Genomic DNA, 19929 nt, shown 5'->3' on the forward strand with positions numbered 1-19929 from the left:
TATGATGCAAAGCGGGAGGAGAAATCCTCTACCGTCTGAGACAAAAATAACAATGCTTTTGAACACGGTGCTCACCAGACGCACCTTCATGACTCTTCGTAGACACAATGTAAATGCATGAATGGCTTGTATGGGCCACCCGAGGAGTATTAGATCTAACACAGTGCCCTCAACACCCACTTCCAAACAATAATTATGTATAAACATCACGAATGGCTGACTGAGGAAAAGCGATGCAGATATCGCTCCGCACCAGACAAGAGAAAGATATTGGTCGTCGACTTCATCGCAGTAGTCGTCAGCCATGCAAGAGCCGTATTTCTTTCGCAATGATCGCCTCAGTAAGTTGACCAAGCCGGCTTTCGCTCAGTCCGAGACAATCTGGTCATCATCATTCACCCGTAGCTCCACCACGGGTAAATCTTCATCGTCATCACCGTCTAGTGGCCGGAGGGATGTCCTGAATCGGAGCTTCCTCCTCCATGGGCGTGCCTGGGAACACTCCCTGACCGATTGGGCTTCCGGTCAATGCGGCGAGGCGCAAGTCGGAGTCGCTGAGATCTCCCCCGCCCACCGCTTTGTTGCTGGCATCGTCGTCGAACAAATCCTCGTCATCAGAGATGGATCCCGGAGGTACAGTGGTCATCTGTGAAAGGCCATGAGCATCTGTGACTCGGTCGAAGGACCACGTGGGTTGGCTCGAGTAGGGGAGCGGGTTGGCATAGGCTCCATCGCCGAACTCGTCTTCATCAAAGCTCATACCTTCCAGTCGGTTTGCTTTCGCAAGGCTCTGCTCGCCAGCGGCTGGGCTGTCCGAATAGTCAGGGGGAGATTCATCATCGTCGTCATCACTGTCCTCATTCCTCGGCCGGATTCCGGTTCGCAAACCACCATCTCCCGCTTGGTGAGCTGCTCCGACTCCGGCTAAGGCGCTCGACGACCCATTGCGGGAGGAGTCGCCGAGACGCCGCCCGTTCCCCGAAGGCGACTGCCCACGGGACCCAGCCGGGGAGTTATCCTCGCTGGCTGCTCGAGTTGACGACTCGGTGATTTCTTCCAAGATCTTTCCGCCCAGCGGACGGTCCGAACGTCGACGGTAAAACAATAAATAAGCCGCGGGAGTCACCACACTCTGGGGATCAATTGGTCGTGAGACAGACGAATCTACCAATTCCCGTCAGTAAACACGGATATTCTTGAAGGAACGCGGTCACAGAAGGCTCTTACCATTGTACTCGTTCCATTCGCCACTCATGAAGTTCTTCGCGTAGGCCGTATAGTGACCGCCTCCTAATCCACCGTAGTGGTTATCAACCGCGAAGAGATCATAGATTAGGGTCTTTCCCTCTTCAGGCGCTTCGACACGGCCGCTCATGTCCAGCTCTTCAACGGGGAAGTCGACCAAGACATCCAGCTTGTCCCTAAAACCCCTGCTGGCGCTGAATCTCTTCAGGTGCATGACAAGGATGTCGGGAGTCTTCCACAATTCGAACTTCTTGCTCGCTCTGCGATGCTCTTTGCAGCGAGGGCAGTACCATGCATCATTCTCGGAAAGAATCTCCTCTTTGTTGAACTCATCAAGACATTCGTAGAGCGTAATGCCCCTCTTCTTCCGGCTCCGGCGAAGATCACGGCGTTTGGAGAGTTCCGGATCAGGAATGCGCTCCACGTTGGTCCATGTAGGAGTACCACGTAGTCCGTCAGTGTCCTTTTTATCCCCACAAAATAGGGCATCGTGGGCTTGATAGTTCCAATCCAGCACGATACCTTCGCCCGGGCGGATCAGAGGACGCTCATCGGTTTGGGTCTTTACAGCCTTAGGGCGACTGATGTTGGAGAACATATCAGAGTCACTGTCGGAAGCACTGCCGGCGCTTCCATCCTGATCCGAGTCATCGCTGGTCTTTCGCTCGGTCACAGTACCGGATGTTGTCTGCAAATTTTAGACTGTTGTCAGTTGCCTGTCTTCTGTGATGTATATATTTTTGCGGGTGTTTACCTTCTTCTGTTTGCTAGACGACTGTGCTTTGACCCTGGAGGACATCAATGGATAGTCTTTGATATCGTCCACTGAAGACCAGCCGAGAGGCACAATCTCGTGGGACGATTTGATAATCTTCATGTCGAAGAGGCTCCGGAGGCCAGGTGCGATAGAGCTGCCAGGGCTGAAGACAGCATTTTCACGCTTGGTGTCTTGTGAAGATGGAGTATCCATCTCGTCCGAAGCATCGCGCATGGAAACGTCCACCAAGCCATCCTCACCGTCCACGGATGAGGTCTTGATTTTAGAATCTGCAGATTGCGCGTCGTCTTCATTCATCACAACGGTATCCGAATCCTCTTGAGTCCCCCCTTGCTCGTCAGCTTTCTTGATGTTCTCCTCATTGAGAATGTCTCGCGTAGTCAACGTGGCAACAGCTTCAAGAACTTTGCGGAGGATGGCATCGTAATTGTGAGCCTCTTCTCTGCTGATGATTACATACAAAGGAGCGCCGAAGAGCGACCGCTGTATATTCCCGCTGTTATTCGACTTTGGGCGGCAATGCCGATTGAAGATGGGCACAAGCATTCGATCTGCCTTGGGTGAGTCAAAGCTTGGAATTTCTTCATAGTCTGAACGACCATAAGAAAAGTAACTCTTCTGGCGCTTGTCGGGATTGTAGTTGGTGGGGACAGACTCCACCTCGAAGATTGCGATGTCGTCGCCTTGGCCGATCTGGCAATCAGCAATGGACGCAGAGTTATCGAACATCTTGTAGAATTTGCACTTGTAAATTTCAGCCATGACGAGACGCTGAGGATCGGAGCCCATCTTCTTCGCTATTAACTCCTTGAGCGCCTTGATGCTGGCGTTTTTATCAATCTCCACGTCAACGATGACAGGCTTTCGGTGGAGAGGGAAAAAGAAGATCTCCTTGCTCCAAATATTCTCGATCGGAAGCTGAAGCGTCAGATTGTTGAATGGATCAAAGATGATGCTGACCTTCTCGCAGACAGGACAGACAAGGGTTGACTTGTACATGCCGGCAAAAAGATCCGTGATGACCGAGTCATTGCGGGCTTTGTAAATGTCCCAGCATTTATTGGCAAACTCTTTGAGAGCCTCCTTGTCGTGGACCATCTCGTCTGTGGAGTCTGGCTTCTCGATATATGGCTTCTTCTGGATTCTGTTCAAATCTTCTTGCAACCCATCCAGAAGGAACAGCAGAAATTCCTGCGAATCCTGTTGCCCGTATCCCGAGAATGCTGGACCGTAACGACCAATGGTATGTTTAAACTGGCGGGGAGCGAACGACGACTGACCCGCTTCGTCGTAGAGCATACGAAGAAGGTTCGCGTACGCTTTGGCTATATCACCGTTATGGGCGAGAGGATTACTGGGGTTGAGATCTTTCTTATACACATCGTCTACCGAAAATGGTCAGTGAGATAACAGCCACGGGCCAAAGGAAAAGGTGAGAGTCCGTACTCAGGAAGTAGTATGTGAGTTCCTCCACACTGCGCACGCACTGTAGAGCAGAGTTCATGTAGCAGGTGTTTCCGAGGTTGCTCAATCCTGTGCAGCCCCTGGGCTTTCCGTCTTTACGTCGGCCCCTAATAGGTTCTGGAGCGGGCGATGATCTACCACTGTTGGTAGGACTTTTGTTCTTGAGCTTGGCAGGAACGCCATTCTTCATACTGCCACTCGGAACGCCTAGGCGATCAAGGGTCTTTTTGGATACTTCTGAGGCCCACTCTCCACCAACGCGCTCCTCGAGTACCACAACATCACTGGTAGACAAGCCAACACGATCCAAAGTAGATCGACCGTTGAAATTGGGATTATTGGTCTGATCCTTGACGTTATCGACCAGTTCTCGTTGAGCGCCGTCCGATAACGAGAGGAAGGTGTTGAGGTCAAGCACAAGGTTGTTGCCGGCATTGGCAACCAGGGACGCCGTAGGAGCCGGAGAAGCGCTCCGTGACGCAGCGGGTGTAATTGCAGCCGATGCCGTCGCACTTCCCAGACCCCCGAGAATTCTCCATACACGGACCTTGGTAGACATGTCAATATTGGCCATTCCCTTCACTTGCTTCAGCCACTTTTGGAAGTTGGTATGTCGGCTGGACAGGACCTTTGCAGGTGACATATTCTTCTCTCTTAGACTCTGTGGAGTGGTCCCCGCTACCGGGTTTGCTAGCTTCAGAACGGTGAAGATTGGAGGATGAAGCTCGTATTGAATATTTTGAGTATCACCTTCCTCCACGGTGTTGTGAGCATAGCGAATAATGGCTGGCGATTGATTAGCCAAGCCGTACCATCGCATGATCAAGTCCCAGCCTTCCTGAGGCACTATCTCAAAGTCCTCTCCCATCTGCAGACCAGGACGCAAGGGCACAAAGGGCTCTCCTGCCTCGTCATGGAAGCCGGTAATCGCCGGGTCAGTGACCAGCACAAGGTCTGAGTTATCCACGGGTCCAATTTCTCCTTCAGCTGCCGTCTTATCTGCCTTGTCAGCGTGGGTCGAGCTGCGAGCGAGCACCCGCTTCAGCCAAGACATGGACACCAGATATCCCTTCTGTTTCTCTTTCAACGGCTGGGCCATGGTGCAGGTCACTTGAGCGACTTGGTCGTCGATGGGAGGGAGATCATGGGACGAGCTGGAGGCTTGGGCCTTGGATTCCTTTCGGGTCGCCGTGGGGGCGGTAAAGGTCGACATGCTGGATGGTGTGGGATAGACATTGTCTGACCCAGAGTTGTCACCGTTGCCGTTCGAGCTCCCCTCCGCTGTAGTCGTATCCATCGCGTCTGTGTGCTGGGAGAGTGAAACAGATCTCTTCTCCGTCGAACCTAGATCCATCTCCACATCCTGGTCGGCGTTAGGAGCCGACCGTTTGATACCCGGTGAGGATGACCGAACGTCACCTCCAGTAGGTGGAACGCTGCCATCTCTTTTGTCGGAACCAGACATATCCGTCATAGCGTCGCTGTGTAGGGTGAGTCCTGCGCAGGCGATCGAAGGATAGTCGGCGGCACTACTGGCGGATTCCGGGGTCGGGGAGCGGGCGGCGGTGCCAAGCACTTCTTCCTGCAAATGAGCGGGAATGTAGCGAGGAGATGGGGACACAGAAGGGCTTTGACTTCGATTCGACCCGGACGTAGACGATGGGCGAGGATTTGGTGGCACGGAAGACGAGTCGGAATGGGGGTGCTGACTGTGACGTCTTCCAGCCTGCGAGGCAAACGACAAACCCGGAAGGGCTCCTCCTGGTCTGCGAGGCTCTGCAACCTTACGGCGCTTTGTGGAAGACGTCGTGACGGTGAGCTGCGCACGTGTCGTGGCAGCTCTGGGTAACACGATAAATGGTCGATTGAAAAGGCAGGCCAGTAGCTGATGATTTGATGATAATGACCTAACTGGTGTTTTAAAAATAAACCAGCATATAAAAACGAGTTTATAAAAAGAATAATAAGGGCAAGAAAACCCGCCGAGTGAGGGGAGGAAAAGAAATGAATCGAAAAGAAAATCCGACGACCGTCCAGGCGGGAGTCGTCGTCGTTTAGTCAGTCCGTCCCGGTCGCCAGTCACTGCTGAGTGGTTGAGGCGGAAAAAAGGCACTGTGGGGATTGAAGCTAAAAGGCGGAGTCTGGATAGGGTTGAATCTGATCCACTCTCGATATTATTGGCGAGTCCTCTTGACTATTCTTCCTTCTGCGTCGAGATATTGGAGAAGTTAGGAGAGACTAGGTGGTGAAGTTGATTCGTCTTGCGAGCAAACCAGGGAGGAAAGAAAGAGGCAGTGCAGGAGATGGCTGCAATGGGAGGTATTATCTCATCGTGCTCGTCTTGAGTCTCTGGCTTCCTTTATTGTGTTCTTCAGCTGATGCAGAATAAGAAGAATAACAATAGAAGAAACAGATGAAGATTGATTCATGATGGTGATGACGGTCTCTATTGTGCCAGCCATTGACTGGCTCAGAGTGTTGGCCGTCAACACCACTTATATTGATAGTTTGCTACTATAGAAGGCGACGAAAGACAGCACAATTATGAATATTCGACTAAGCTGACGAGTTAAGCCCGTATCTTTCGATATTGTCATTTATTGTGGGGAAGACACGATCTCGAGGCTAATTCAACTTCCTTGGCTGTGGTTGAAGTAGTCGAGTCACCAAGGTACTGATTATCCTAGTTACAAGCTTGCTCCGTTTCCATCTGCACCTCTCTTTCCACTTTCTTCAATCATCTTCACGCCTTGGTATAGAAGCGATAAAGGTCATTCCCAGGCAGAATATATCCAACGTCAGCTCGACTCCCAAACTCTGCATTTGCCTGGTCGTTTTTGGCAACCACCTTTGCCAGATTCCCACGGTAGGCTCGCATCAACAACTCGCAGCGTTCACAAAGCAATAAGCCGCATCCTCGCGCATGGGGTGAGGTTGGTGCGACGGGCTCCTGGTATTTGTTCACAAGCTGAAGAGTACTGCAGCCGAAAAATGCTGGATTCGGGCAGAGAGAACACCACGGGTTGATCCGTTTCGGTGGCTGTCCTGGTGTCGGGATCAAGCTGTTATAGGCGGCGTCGAAGTCGAAGGTGTCTACTTTGTACCCTTTAAGGGGGACAATGTAGTGACGTGAGCAGTTCACGATGTGGATTCTCTCCAATGCACAGGTGACGCACATTCGACTGGGCTCGTGGCCATCTTTGATATGTCCTCCATTTATTTCAACATACCTCCCATCACCGAAATCGATGACTTCCACGGCCCTTCTACCCAGTCCCATGATGCCATACACGAAATTGCTACACCAGTGACAAGGGTCCGTGCCGTCAGATGGTGGCTCATAGGCGAAGTCCACCGGATGGGCCAAGGACGTGTGGATAATCCGAGTACCACGGTTCTTCAGGACTGATGTAAAGGGAACAGGGTCGTCGGGCTCGTCATTTGCAGGGAGAGGGGGGATTGTGTCCCAAATAGACCCAGAGTCACCAGAGCCTGCACAACTCTCGCGGTTCTCTGTCTTCGTCCTTGGCTCCAGCGGCGGTTTGCTCTTTGCTGGGCCCGCGATACAAGGAATTCCCGTTGCTTGGCATTGCTCACAAGATACACTGTGGTCGGTTTCGCCGTAGCTGTAGGAGCATGTCTTTCCTGAGCGTCTGCATCTCTCACAGGCTCTTTTCCACTCCGGAGGGATGATCAGCTCGCAGTCGATGTTGTCCTCCTTGCAGGTCTGGCAAGGATATGCAAACTGATCTTCGAGGAGTGAGCAGTCGTTATGGATCTTGCGGCACGCCCAACACCCCTTGGCTGCTGCTTCATCCAGATCTACAAGCCGGTCGTTGCCCTCTTGCAGGCTTTCTCGCTTCCGGAGCGAGTACCGCGAGTTCGATGCCGATTCAACCGTGCAGTCGGCTATATTCCAGTACTGCATCAACTGCTCATTATCTTCAGCCGGGATGTCTGCCTCGGACATGGGAAGAGCAGCAAGGAATGCCTTTCCAGTTATTGATTTCAAGGCCATGATGACAATCAATTGTTCCGGGCTCCGAGCTTGCTTTTTGGGTCGAGTTGAGTCTTCTGTGCGAGATACACGCTTTCGCTTAGGATCTGCAGTTTCGTGCCCCGGGCTATAGTCGCTATCACTGTCGTCGTCAAGCCAGCACGATGGGATGGCCTGTTTGCCCTTCGACCGCCGCCTCCGTAAAGAGTACTTGCATTCGTCAGCAAGGGTTCCAATCAATCTAGCGCTCGGACTGCGGAAAAGCTCAATAGCCTGTTCTAGTCTTTGCAGTGTATACGCCATGATGAAAGAGGAGCCTCGGCTACCGAGCGTATATGGGAGGGAACTGTCAAAGATGTGTAAATTGATTCGAGGATGAGAAGGCTCTATTCATGAATGCTGGGAGCATACAATGGGACAATGAACAGAGTATAAGATTTTCCCAAAGGATAACATACCAGAAGTCCTTACTAGTTATTTGCCCATCCAAATCACCACCTGCTATCAAGCCGAGATTCAGGTAATGTAAATGTAAATAGAAATGTGGGTAAGAGGATATAGACTGAAACACTGAAGAGTCCGTAAGATGATAGATAGGTATGTGCAGTAACACAGTCCTCAGTTGAGATGCTCTACTGAGAGCAGTAGATTTTTCGAGTTGGTCTCAGATGAAGTGAATGCAAGATGGAGTAATATGATCCCATCAGTGTGAAGTAACCAAGCTCTTGATCTTCAGGTGTTTCAGAACAGTCAGAAAAGTCTCATTACTTTTGGTCAAAAGTGAAAGACTTCGACTTTACAGTATACCGTGCTGAGACACGACCGCATCCAACTGTGAAATGATACTCGAATGTCACAATCTGATGTCCCCCTCTCGACGTGTTGCAATGCTTAGTGCTAGCAACTGCAATCTGTGCAAACTTTCAGGACATCTTTGATCGTAAGATGAGAATGAGAAGTCAAGTTTCCCGTACTGTTTTCAGTTCGACCTCATCCCTTTGGACCCGAGGTTCAAGCTGAATCAAGACATGGCGACAACTTCAGCACCCAGAAGAACACACAGAGCAAGTGTTTCCTGCTAGCAAACCGACAGCGTCTTCACGGGTCAGTCGTCACCAGCGGCTTTGCGCATGAAAATGGTAGAACAATTACTTGTAAAATTGTCAAATGTAATTATGGCGGGGACAAACTCCATCGCAAGCATCAACAGCATCGCAGTTGCGCTAATACTCCGCAACCACAGTCTGTACACTTGGTGCTGGTACAGCACCACGTCACTGCTTGTCTTTGAGAGTCCCTGGATCCTCTGAGGTGGCTGAGGAGGAATGCATTTTGCTTTGCCTTAAGCGTAGGTAGAGTGCAGAAACTCGAGGAATACATATGTATATTGAACTGATAGTGTCGGACAGTCGGGAGAATAAATGGAAGTGTAAAGCACATGGAGTAGACACCCATCTTGCAAAATATGGTGGTAGGTTGACGGAAGATCAATAGTGACTGGGGTAGTGAACGCAACATTTTTCTTCTGGTTTCTGTATAGCGCAGTTTCCTGGGTATTCACTAAAAGCTGCAACAACCAAAGTAAGTGGTTAGGCTCCGTAGCAAAGTATAGTGGATATAGCCATTTAATCAATGACCACAGCCATCCAGAACCATTAAAGTGCCCAGATTTTCTCATTCATCGTCAAAAACAAGACAAAGTATGGCGGTCATGGCAAAGAATGAGAAAAATAGTATTGCTAGGAACAGAACCAGACATATTTTGCAGAAAACTTCGTAAAGCGGAAACCGCACCAATAAAGAGGGTCTGAGATGCAACAGCAATACCGCGTCTGCTGTTGGTAAAGGCTGCTAGTATCGCCTGGCCTACTATCCTCCCGAGGATGTCCCAGTTCTAAGTCTGGGTAAGGAGGTCGTTGGCCATTTGAAGACATTTTGCTAGGCCTAGAGATTGGAGTGGGATAGAGCAAGAGGTTCTGAGTTACTGTAATAGATGGATGATTGATAGTGATTGTTGAGAAGACAGTAGAGACTGAATGTACCAAAGACATTCAGCTGAATAGGGCTAGGGAGGGTATTCTATATATGTTGGTCATGTTGACATACGGATGCCTAGGTGCTGCATACTTTTCTCAAACATGTAAAGTCAAAACTGCAAAATGGGTCAAATGTACCATAAAACCGGCCGACAAATATCTATCCAATCCAGAGTCTTGAGTAAGTCCGACTACCTTATGGACGGGAACATCCCAAAAGGGAGCCGACCAAAAGAGAGACGCCATATACGTCTCTCCTTCCTTAGTTATCTGTGCCCTAATCCATGGAACTGCAGCGATGCCAACCAGCAGATTATAAGCCCTGAAGCTGTCGAGGCATCACCTGGTCCTCAATCAAATATCCTGCAACAAGACAACATGGCATTAGCGAAGTCCGGTGATAGCGAGTGCGCCCTTAAATAGTTCCTACTATAGACATCCTCCAGGCCGAGACGCCTTCGATTGTGTGGCAGTACCACTACAGGAATTCTGGCCTCTCGTTTCTTCATGCTGGACTTGCGCTTCGTCCACATCAGTAACTGAACGGGAGGTCGTCCATGTCGATCCCGGGGTATCAGGACGGAAGCTCAATGAGGTTTACATATATTGCAGCCACATTTCTTATAATTGTCATTGTCTTGTAGCATAGGTGTGGTACGCACTTATACTATCTTCTCCCACGAGTGTCAGCAAGGCCTAGCTCTTAGAATCACACATTGAATGGCACCAGACACCTTACACGCCCAGGCTTAAACAATTTAGCATTAAACATCCAGAAAAGCAAGAAGGTTAGCCTAGCTCAGGACGCCAGACTCGCAGCAAGCAAACGCGATGTTGAACATCGTCTCTCTCAACTTCACACTCAACTCAATTCCTCCCCTGACAGCAATTTCCTTGCTGCATAAACGCCAACAGAAATTATAAATATTGTCAAGATAACCACAGCCACTATCACCGTAACGATTATAGCCAGTCTTAAGAGAGCGACCGACGCGTCTGCCATCTCATTGAACGTAGCTGTCAAATTCCACTGTTTCCTGGCTAGGGCCTGAAAGAAGGCCACGAAGCCATCCCGTAGCGGTTTCGTCCACTTTCTTGTGGGAAGAGGAGCCGTGCCGGCTTCAAGGTCCGAGGAGGAAACATAGCTATAAGACTGTTGGTTCATGTGATCGTATATCCCTCGATATGATGGTTCTCTGACGTGCAAGTCATCTTTTGAGCAGGGGTGAGACGGTGGCTCTTCGTTCATGTTTGAGTATTAGGAGGAGTGATGGTATCGATGATAGAAATGGCTGAACGATCTTATCGGAGGAGGATGAACAGAAACAAGTCAAGTCCGAGGGGGACAGGTGTGAGTTTGTCAAGGGCAGGTGAGATATCGTTGTGTCGTAGTTGTTTCGAGAATTTGGTTGATTTAGAACCACCGTCCCAGGGAAACCTAACCACCTTCCTTGGTAAACAAGCAGGGCGTACCAACTCTGTAGTTTGTGAGAATCTATTTCATTTACTACCATTAAGATACATGGTGGACGTTCCCTAGTCCTGCTTGTGGAATGACACCAAACACCATATGCTCTGAGTCGTAGAAAATCCAGCCGAAAATGGTAGAGGAAAGATAGAAAGAACGCCAGCCCAGGGGTATTAACAAGTAACTAAAAAGCAAACAGCAAGGAGCATTTCAGGTCTGGAAACTGTACATGCGCACTTCGCAATCTTCGCTGCCTGTAGCGAAACGGCTGTCGCCAAGGCCGATGCAGGTCACTGGCCCTGAATGTCCTGTAAATGTGCGCTCGCATTTGCCGGTCCTGGGATCCCAGATTTTGACCATGCGATCCTCAGCCCCCGAAACGATACGGAGGGTGTCGGCCGCTAAAGCCCACACTCCTTCCAGGTGACCAAAGAATGTACGCAAGCACCTTCCGGACGATGTCTCCCACAGCCGAATAGTCGAGTCAAGAGCGCTGGTTACTATGTAACGTGGTGGTGAAGGACGTCCATCGTCGAAAGCCGGGCCAAAAGCAGAAGAGGGAGTGTCTGAGGTATGAGCATCGAATCCAGGTATGGCCTGCGGAGAAGCAGCTGGACTATCGCCGGAGGTGACGCTAACGTTATCATTCTCGCATTCGACATCATGATCTTCAAATTCAAATTCCCTGGGAAGTGGAACAACCTGCTGCACCTGACCAACATGCCCGTGAAATGTTCTAATGCAGGACTTGGTATCCAAATCCCAGAGTTTGACAGTGCAGTCGTCCGAGGCAGAAAATACTGTTCGAGAGGCCGAGTCCACTCTGACCGCATTGACCCAGTCAGTGTGCCCACGCAGAAGACAAGTTGACTTATCCTCAAAATTCCAGATCTTCACGGTCTTGTCTACAGACCCAGATGCAAGGATGGTCGCGTCGAAATGCAGGCCGACTACACCCCCACGATGACCGGAGTAGGTAGATATGCATTCGCCTGTCCGCCAATTCCACACCTTGAGAGTATGATCCATGCTGCCACTAATCAATTTCGTGTCGTCGAATTGAAGACAGCGAATGCCGGATTGGTGTCCCTTGAGGGTGCGAAGCTCCTCGCCTGTTTCCGTGTCCCAGATCTTGATGGTAGCATCATAGGACCCAGTAGCCAGGATATTGTCCTCAAATTGCAAACACATAATGCCATTACTGTGTCCCTTGAACACTCTGATCGAGCACCGCCCATATTTCCAGTTTGTGCCCACTTTGAAGCGATCTTTGTACACTTCCTTCCACGGTCTGTATCGTGTTTTAAAGTAGTCCTCATTTTGCTCTGATTGAGAAACAATCGATGTGCACTGACGTTTTACCATGGCCGTGTCTTCGTTATCCGATTCAGGTTTCCGCTTGGATCCTGATGCTGCAGTGTCGGTAGTAGTCAAATTGCTTTCGGTTTCCGCTGGCTGCTCGCTGATATCCCATGTAGCTGCACGGCGTTCGATCTCGCGCTTAGATTCACGCAACCTTTTACGCTCGAGAAGAGGAAGGCCCCAACCACATTTCTTGCACTTGCGATGAATATGCTGTTCACACATTCGGTGCCAAACTACATCATCATCGGCCAACGCTCTCCAACGTCTAGAGACCTGTGCGGCTTTGCAGAGGGAGGTCGTGTCCAAGTAACATAGAATTTTGAAGGAGATTTCCGGAGGGAGAGCTGTGAGGAAGTCGATACGAATCAAATCGCGGACTGTTGCGGAGATGAAAGAGAGTTGCGGAAAGCAACACTGAGCCATTATTCCCTGCAGGATGAGTTTTCGGTGCTTCGCCGGGGCCGCAGAAAAAATCGACCAAGCATGCGCGATGCCTTGCTGATCACTCTGTGGTAGTGTTTCTAATTCCTTTGCAATCTGTCAGCGCGAGACTTAAGTAACTTGACAAGGATGGTGCACTTGGATGTTGGAAGCAAAATCTTACCCGTTGTAACTTGTCCATTGTTGGTTCGTCAGCCTGACGCCTGCACTTTAGATCTGGTCGGTGACGATAACAGTATTTGGAATTCGCACTGCTGATTTCTACCGTCTGTCCAGTCTGTGAACCAAGAGGAGCGTATTGTTCGGGGATATGCCTGGCGAGAAAGGGTGCGACGTTCTTGCCAGCCAGCTTCTCGGATATTGGTTTTTGGGTGTTGAAACTGCGGGGCTTGTCCTGGGTAGATTCGGGCTCCGTTTCAACATCTTCGATGATCTCAGATGGGCCAAATATAGATGCAAAGGAAGAATCTCCCGGGAGATTCAGGGCCTTCTCTTCCGAGGAAGACTCGTCTTTCAGAGACGAGGTAGAGAATCCGTGACCATCGCGAAACGACAGTTCATGGGCATCCATAGTGGCACTCAACTACTCATTAGGTATATTTCGAGTCGCGTCAATGGTCTTTCGCGAACCTCGCAAAGATTTCAGAGATGAAGATTGCAACAGCGAGGATCACTCGTAAGGTCAATCGAAGTGAGGAAAATGAGGAGGTAGGGTGTACGACCAATGTGGCGACCGTCGGAGGTGATGTGGTGATTGAGATGAGTACCCGGGAAGGCGGTGGTCACCGATAAGTACTCCGTAGATAAGGAACAAAAGCGTCGAGATTGCTTCGAAAACGCGAGAGCTTGGTTTATAAACTGGAGAGCGTGGTAATAATTAGAATTTGCAGAACCGGTGAAATCTGTTGCCTGTGCTGACCAGAGTGATTCATCCCACAGACATTATTATTGTCAAAGTGCCTGAATCACGCAAGAGCAACTGCAAGTCTCGTGCTGCCACCATTTTGCGGGTGGGGAGCACGTGATTCGCGATCGATGGCGCCATCGCCGCCCGCCGTCGCATCAGATCTCATCAGCGTTCTCCGTCCCACATTCCATTCTAATGGCGTGAACTGTGATCCTGCACCACAATCATCAATCTTGCAGTGGTCCACTTTGACTACCTTACCTTAGGCGCTTACCTAGCTTAGTGCATTGTCCAATCATGGAGTCCAGTGGCATCAAACATCGCCATTTGTAGGACGGATTGCGGATCTTCCATGTTAGTTCGAAATGCGGACTCCTCTAGAGGCTCCCAAGTCCTGACTTCTACTACTGATACTGGGCGGTCTGCGGGTCTGGGCCTCTGGGGTACATAGACATGGCCATATGGAGTACGGAGTAGATAGGTACTGTTCTCGGCGTCGCTCTTTGCTGCAGAACACACTCCGGTACGGAGTCTTCTTACCTCAGATACTAAGCAATCTGATATCGACATCAGATCTAACGCACCCTTCGCCAGATGGGAAAGCTAGGATACCGCGTCAATTTTCGTTCAGGCTATGGTGAATCTACGGAGGGCTGTCTTGAATACGGGCTTCTGGTTTTAGGCGGAGCAGCCAGGCGCAGCTCCATACCCTCATCTGGGTAACCACTGTTAGGCCAAGGTCAGGGGAGACCGTTGTCAGACACGGTGGCTGCAGTAGCAGTCTCACAATGATCACTCCAAGCCACGCTCCGGGGCCGGTTCTCACCCTCTTCATAGTTGCAGCCATCCTCGGAAAGACGCAGACGCGACCCCGTTCCAGTCCCGCCCGCCGTCAGTTCGGAAATGAAGGCACGAACGGGTCAATCAGAGCGTCAACTGACGTAGTATGTGAGAGTACTATGCGATCTTCAAACCGCTAGCCATTCCATTTAAATAGTTCTTACTTCAATACTCCAGCTGATTATTTTATATCTGGTCCATATCCTTGCGCTTTCATGCATTAGTCTCGGTGACTTTCTAACGCGTTGTCAATTCGACATTGGATCGTCATAAGCAGAAAACATAGGCATCTAAGCTAATGTCGAGGTGCAGGTGTGCTGAAGCCTAGGTAGGGAGAAATATGACGAGGTCATGTGACCAATATCACATGATGCCATAATCCAAACCTACAGTCTAAGTTAGGGGAGATGGCGATGTCGACATACATCATTGTGAAACATCTTGTGTCATCTACAGCCGGGTATTTTTGGCTTCTAGTTTATCAATAGATGGTCATCAAGCATACGTACTGTCCCGATAGGCTCTGGGAGGAACTGTCCCTGTATCCACACCGCCTATTGACCTGTTGATCTAGTTCCTAGGTCTCTCAGACCCAGACCAAACATTCCCGGTTCGGTCACTCCGTTGGTATCCTGGACATGGCATGTATGCTATGAGCATGGCTTGTTACGATTGACAACAACAGGTAGATATTCTTTCTGGCAACGGCTGGACCGGTCTCCGAAGATCGATTTCTGTCGCAATTCCCAGGAATTTTCGCATCAGGTGCAACAGCTCCTTTTCGACTCCTAAGTCGCTAAGCGGTGTTCTGGTACTTTTGCTTCTGGCTCAGTCTATCTATCTGAACTCCCGTTGTTTTTTGACAGATATTGCTTTTGGAGAGAGAAATTTTATCGCCCTGTCCAACTAGCGAGTCATAGTCAAGCTAAAACGTCACTTGAGTCTCGACAGGTAAAGAGGCGGACAGAAGGCGGCAGAACATCACCTCTTTTTCTGCATGAGGTGACTGTGAACTAAAATCACGCATTCCCAGGGATTCCTCCCTGGTCGTACTGATCAGCGCAGAACTGGACTTGCGGAATAGCGTGGCTGAAGATCAGCCCCTCCGTGCGTTATTATCGAGTGCTTGGTGTCATCGAAAGCATGTCATCCTCCGAATCCTCGTCAGCGTCCGGAGGTGGACGTCCTGATGCATGGCAATCACCGAGCGAGGAGCAGGCGATGCCTCGGCTCGATACTCTTATCTCACATCTTGTTGCGGCCAAACGATCTCTATCATCCATTAATCATGTGTGGCGAGCCAATGAAATTGTCACAGCCGCTCGTGCTGCATTAGAAGAATGTGTGGTCGTGTCTGCGCGGACGGGCTTTCTCCGTCGCGGGCTTAACAATCAACTGCGGCTCTTGTATAGTGTTCGGACTGAAGTGGAAGAGATATCCCTTCGTGGACGCTCGGAGTTTGCGACTGTGTTGAAGGACCTCGACGACGCGGATACGCGACTGAGACGCACCTTAGAGCTTCTTCGGGAAACAATTGTCCACCCTGCCTTCCGTCCTGAAGGAGAAGATCCCAAAAGTCTGCATGACTTTGTCGACGAGCGTGGTGTAGAGGAGCTTCATGCAGCTTTAAAGAGCTCAATAGATCGCACCACTGAGGCACAAACGCAACTGGACTCCTCCAACCATGCCTTTGATGACGAGCTCCTGTCTATCAAGGAGGCTCTGGGAACCTATAGGGCCGCTGCGAAATTAGCCTCGTCGCGTTCCTCATCGTCTCCATCTTCATCGTCGGCATCCAATTCGAGCCTGCCCTCCATGTCATCCATGCCGTCTATGTTGCATTCGCTGGAAATGCATGCACAAGAAATGGCCAACCTACTGGAAGCTTTAGTCCGGCATTTCGATCTCTGCGTAACAGCTGTCAAACACACTGAAGGGGGTGGGGCCGCAGCGAAATCTATCACAGGTGATATGCCCGTTGGCGTACCTGTCACCGGCCGCATTGGCTCAAATATTGAAGAAGATATAAACGCCAATCTAAATGCACCATTGGACCCACTAAGCAATTCCGAATACCAAGAAATGGTGAATGTCCTGTTCAAGGATGCAGCTGAAGCGGAAGATGTTGTGATGGAGATCCAAGATCGAATAGGTGAGATGGAATCCGTTCTGGAAAACGTGTTGGTTCAACGAGACGCTCTTCGGTCCATCTACAACGCCACAACAGATATTTACCAGCATCTTTCTTCTCTTGGGTCAACGCGCTTGCCGGGCTATATCGCCCAGGCACACAATTTCACGCGAGTGTGGCACGAAGAAAATGATCGTATAAGCGGTGGCTTGGCAGATCTTTCTGATTTGAACTCACTGTACGACGGCTTTCTTGACGCTTATGATGGTCTGATTGTCGAGGTAGCCCGTCGAAAGCATGTGCGGCAACGTGTCGAGAAGGTCCTCCGTGATGCCAGGCACAAGTTGGATCAACTTTATGAGGAAGACGTCACCGCCCGCGAGACATTCCGGGTTGAAAAAGGGGACTATCTACCATCCGACATATGGCCCGAAATAGGCCGGGAGCCCATGCGGATTGAATTTCGACGGATATCGGGTGCCAACGTCCAGGCCGCCAATATACAGAGTCCCAATGAACAAGACGCCATCGCAGGTGAGCAAGGCGCAGCAGACCGCCTTGCGCCAGTGGAAAGCACTGATGGAGACGAGATTATTCCTGAACTGCCTAGAGACCTCGTGGAGCAGGCTTTCGCTCGGCTCAAGGGTAGGGTGAAAGGCGCAACATGATGCGACCCACCCCTTGAGTGATAGAACCGAGAGAGTCAACTTCACACTTGACACCATCCCAGATTTCTGTCCCAGCTGCATCATGACCTATGTCTGATCACGAGTATATTGTTCGGTAGGACAGATTTTGCCATGATGTCCAATACAAACCTGGATCTTGCCATTGGGAATAAGGCGGCCTACATGATGAACTCAGAAGAGGTTAAGCCTCACCCGAGGATTGGTTCGAGCCCTTTACTTGTAAGACAACCCCATTGTTGACGCATACTCCATGTTCTTTATGAGAATCTGGACGTAGGCGCGCTGTGACAGTCTAGTAAAGGAATGAACCAACATGAGGATCAAAGAGAGCTCTGATGGGCCAGCCAAACTCTATTTATGCCATTTTTGTCAAATATCATCAAAGGGATTGAATTCTATTGAATTGAACCATATTCGCCTATCCGCTCTTTCTATATTGACTTGTGTACTCGAAATCCCATATATATGCATGCATCCAACCGTTACTTCATAAGAGTATTCCATCATAGAATCCATAAACAATAAATTTCCCTGAGAAGCCATGGCGGTATCCATAAATCTTTCTTTTAATGCAAATGACTCGCTCATTTCTTCTTCCTGGACGAAGAAGTGACGAGTCGTTTTTTGAGATGCTTCGGCATCTTGTTGGCGCGTTGCTGACGCTTTTCATCCTTGACCTTTTGCTTATGCTCACGTTTAGAGTCCTTGTCCTCAAACCGTTTACCACGCGGTTGCTTTTTCGCAAACGGGTCTTCTCCGTCGGGCCCCTCCTCCGAGTCAGATGCAAAGTCTGCGACTGATACACCGCCACTGGCATCTGACTCTCGATCATCTTCTCCGTCCGGGATGTTGTTCGGGGCTGATTTGCCACCTGCAAGGAGATCACGGTAGACAAGATCCGAGCCTTCACCCGCCCGAACCTTTTCGGCGTCACGCTCAAAGTCGTACACCTGTTCTAATGTCTGAGGGATGAATTGCTGACGGAAAACGGCGGTGTCTTGCTCGGTTTCGGCTTGATCCGGTTTCAATGTGTACAGCTTTTCAATAGCGTCATGCATCTCCTCGCTCGCTTCAATAGTGGCAGGTCCGTCTGCGGTGACGATGAACTCAAAGACGGTACGTTCGGAGAGCGTCTCCACACCCTTTCGGCGGAAGAAGTCGCTCACGTTCTTGATATCCATACGCAGGAACTCCAAGCTGCGCGGGTGATCGTGCTCCACGCTCTGGCTGACATCGATAATGTACAGCTTGTTCTTGTGGTAAAGTATGTTGTACTCGCTCAAATCAGCGTGCACCAAGTGACATGTCTGGTACATCACGCGCATATATCCGAGGAGCTCGATGTACAGCTCACGCCATCTTGTCTCAGGCTCTGAAGTATCGAACTCGACATCCTTCAGACGAGGAGCTGGTAGACCTTTGGAGTTACCGACAAACCCCATGACAAGGACGTGAAGCCGCAGGTGAATTGGTTCCGGACAGGGGATGCCGGCAGCGTAGATTCTTCGAAGGTTCCGCATCTCCTTCTCTGCCCACAGTTTAACCATTGCCCGGTTGTTGCTTTTGTTGTATCCTTGTCTAAATCGGAATTCACCAGTAACGTACTTGTCTCTGTCCTTAAAAACGAGAATACTGGTCTTGTAGACTTTAATGGCACGGTGTTGTTGAGTCTCCTCCTCATCGGGAAACCAAATGGCGTGGTAAACATTAGCTTCTTTACCTGTCGACAGACAGCCGTGAATCTCTGAAACGATATTCCGATTGATCATCTGCAACAGAATCATTCGTGTACGTGGATCAAGGACTTGCTCGGATGTTGCTCGGTCGGCCCTGTCGCCGCCACGCTCACCGCGAACCGCCAATCCAGACTGCATATGATCGAGCTTGATCTTAGCTGCATGCCGAGTCAAGGATTTCGCCTGGTCGTCGACGGAGGCATATGTGTTGACGGTAGGTTTCTGGGTGTTCGTCTTCGGGTAGGTCCATTTGGGCACATTGGGGTCTGCAGCTAGCTCGTTCACTTTTCGTTGACGGTTGTAAGCTTTGGTGAGATCTGCAGTATTCGATGAGGTAAAGTCCTCCTCATCCAACTGTTCCTCGAAGATATCATCGTAGTATTCGTCCTCTTCCTCCTCGATCTCTTGCGCCTCGGGGTCTTGCCCCGCCATGGCGGGGACTGTGCCTTCAGAGTTCACATATCCTCTATTGGGGACGTATGTGTGGGAAGGTGACAGCCCATCTGCAAGGCTTGTCGCCTGTGTGCTCGGGCCTTGAGTGGACATGACTGCTAAAATGTCCTTCCTCGTTTGTACTGAGAATATTCAAGCAATCGAGTTGGGACCCGTGGTGGAACTCTTTCCGCCGATACCTTTTTTTTTTTTGGCCATAATTCGGTGCGAACCATGTGTTGACTTCACCGCCCGGCAGAAACCCCGCGGGCGAAAACGCGTAGCTTCAGTGGATGGCTGATAGGACGCGTGTTTGGATGGTTCTCACAGTCGCAAGTGGAAGATCATCTTCACAAACTATTCCTCATCTTCCATCGGAGGTAAACCTTGACGGTCACAG

The 19929-nt window shown here is 50.2% G+C and overlaps 5 protein-coding genes across 5 annotated transcripts; 1 reads left to right on the plus strand and 4 right to left on the minus strand.

The window, feature by feature from the left end:
- Positions 1–433: 433 nt before the first annotated feature.
- Aspvir_000432 (putative ubiquitin-specific protease UBP12) lies at positions 434–5424 on the minus strand (the record flags this gene model as incomplete). Its single annotated transcript, XM_043265568.1, has 5 exons — positions 434–1164; positions 1228–1933; positions 2000–3408; positions 3470–5372; positions 5419–5424. The coding sequence occupies 5 exons, from the start codon at positions 5422–5424 to the stop codon at positions 434–436; spliced, it is 4755 nt and encodes a 1584-aa protein (XP_043121503.1).
- An 806-nt stretch (positions 5425–6230) lies between these two features.
- Aspvir_000433 (putative C6 finger domain protein) lies at positions 6231–7787 on the minus strand (the record flags this gene model as incomplete). The annotated part of the gene is made up of 1 exon (XM_043265569.1): positions 6231–7787. One exon carries the CDS (start codon positions 7785–7787, stop codon positions 6231–6233), a length of 1557 nt encoding a protein of 518 aa, XP_043121504.1.
- A 3411-nt stretch (positions 7788–11198) lies between these two features.
- Aspvir_000434 (F-box/WD repeat-containing protein) lies at positions 11199–13365 on the minus strand (the record flags this gene model as incomplete). Its single annotated transcript, XM_043265570.1, has 2 exons — positions 11199–12881; positions 12958–13365. The coding sequence occupies 2 exons, from the start codon at positions 13363–13365 to the stop codon at positions 11199–11201; spliced, it is 2091 nt and encodes a 696-aa protein (XP_043121505.1).
- A 2319-nt stretch (positions 13366–15684) lies between these two features.
- Aspvir_000435 (autophagy-related protein 17) lies at positions 15685–17340 on the plus strand (the record flags this gene model as incomplete). Its single annotated transcript, XM_043265571.1, has 1 exon — positions 15685–17340. One exon carries the CDS (start codon positions 15685–15687, stop codon positions 17338–17340), a length of 1656 nt encoding a protein of 551 aa, XP_043121506.1.
- A 605-nt stretch (positions 17341–17945) lies between these two features.
- Aspvir_000436 (serine/threonine-protein kinase RIO1) lies at positions 17946–19643 on the minus strand (the record flags this gene model as incomplete). The annotated part of the gene is made up of 1 exon (XM_043265572.1): positions 17946–19643. One exon carries the CDS (start codon positions 19641–19643, stop codon positions 17946–17948), a length of 1698 nt encoding a protein of 565 aa, XP_043121507.1.
- Positions 19644–19929: the final 286 nt, after the last annotated feature.

Source organism: Aspergillus viridinutans (genome assembly GCF_018404265.1).
Source record: "Aspergillus viridinutans IFM 47045 DNA, scaffold_1, whole genome shotgun sequence".
Lineage (NCBI taxonomy): Eukaryota > Fungi > Ascomycota > Eurotiomycetes > Eurotiales > Aspergillaceae > Aspergillus > Aspergillus viridinutans.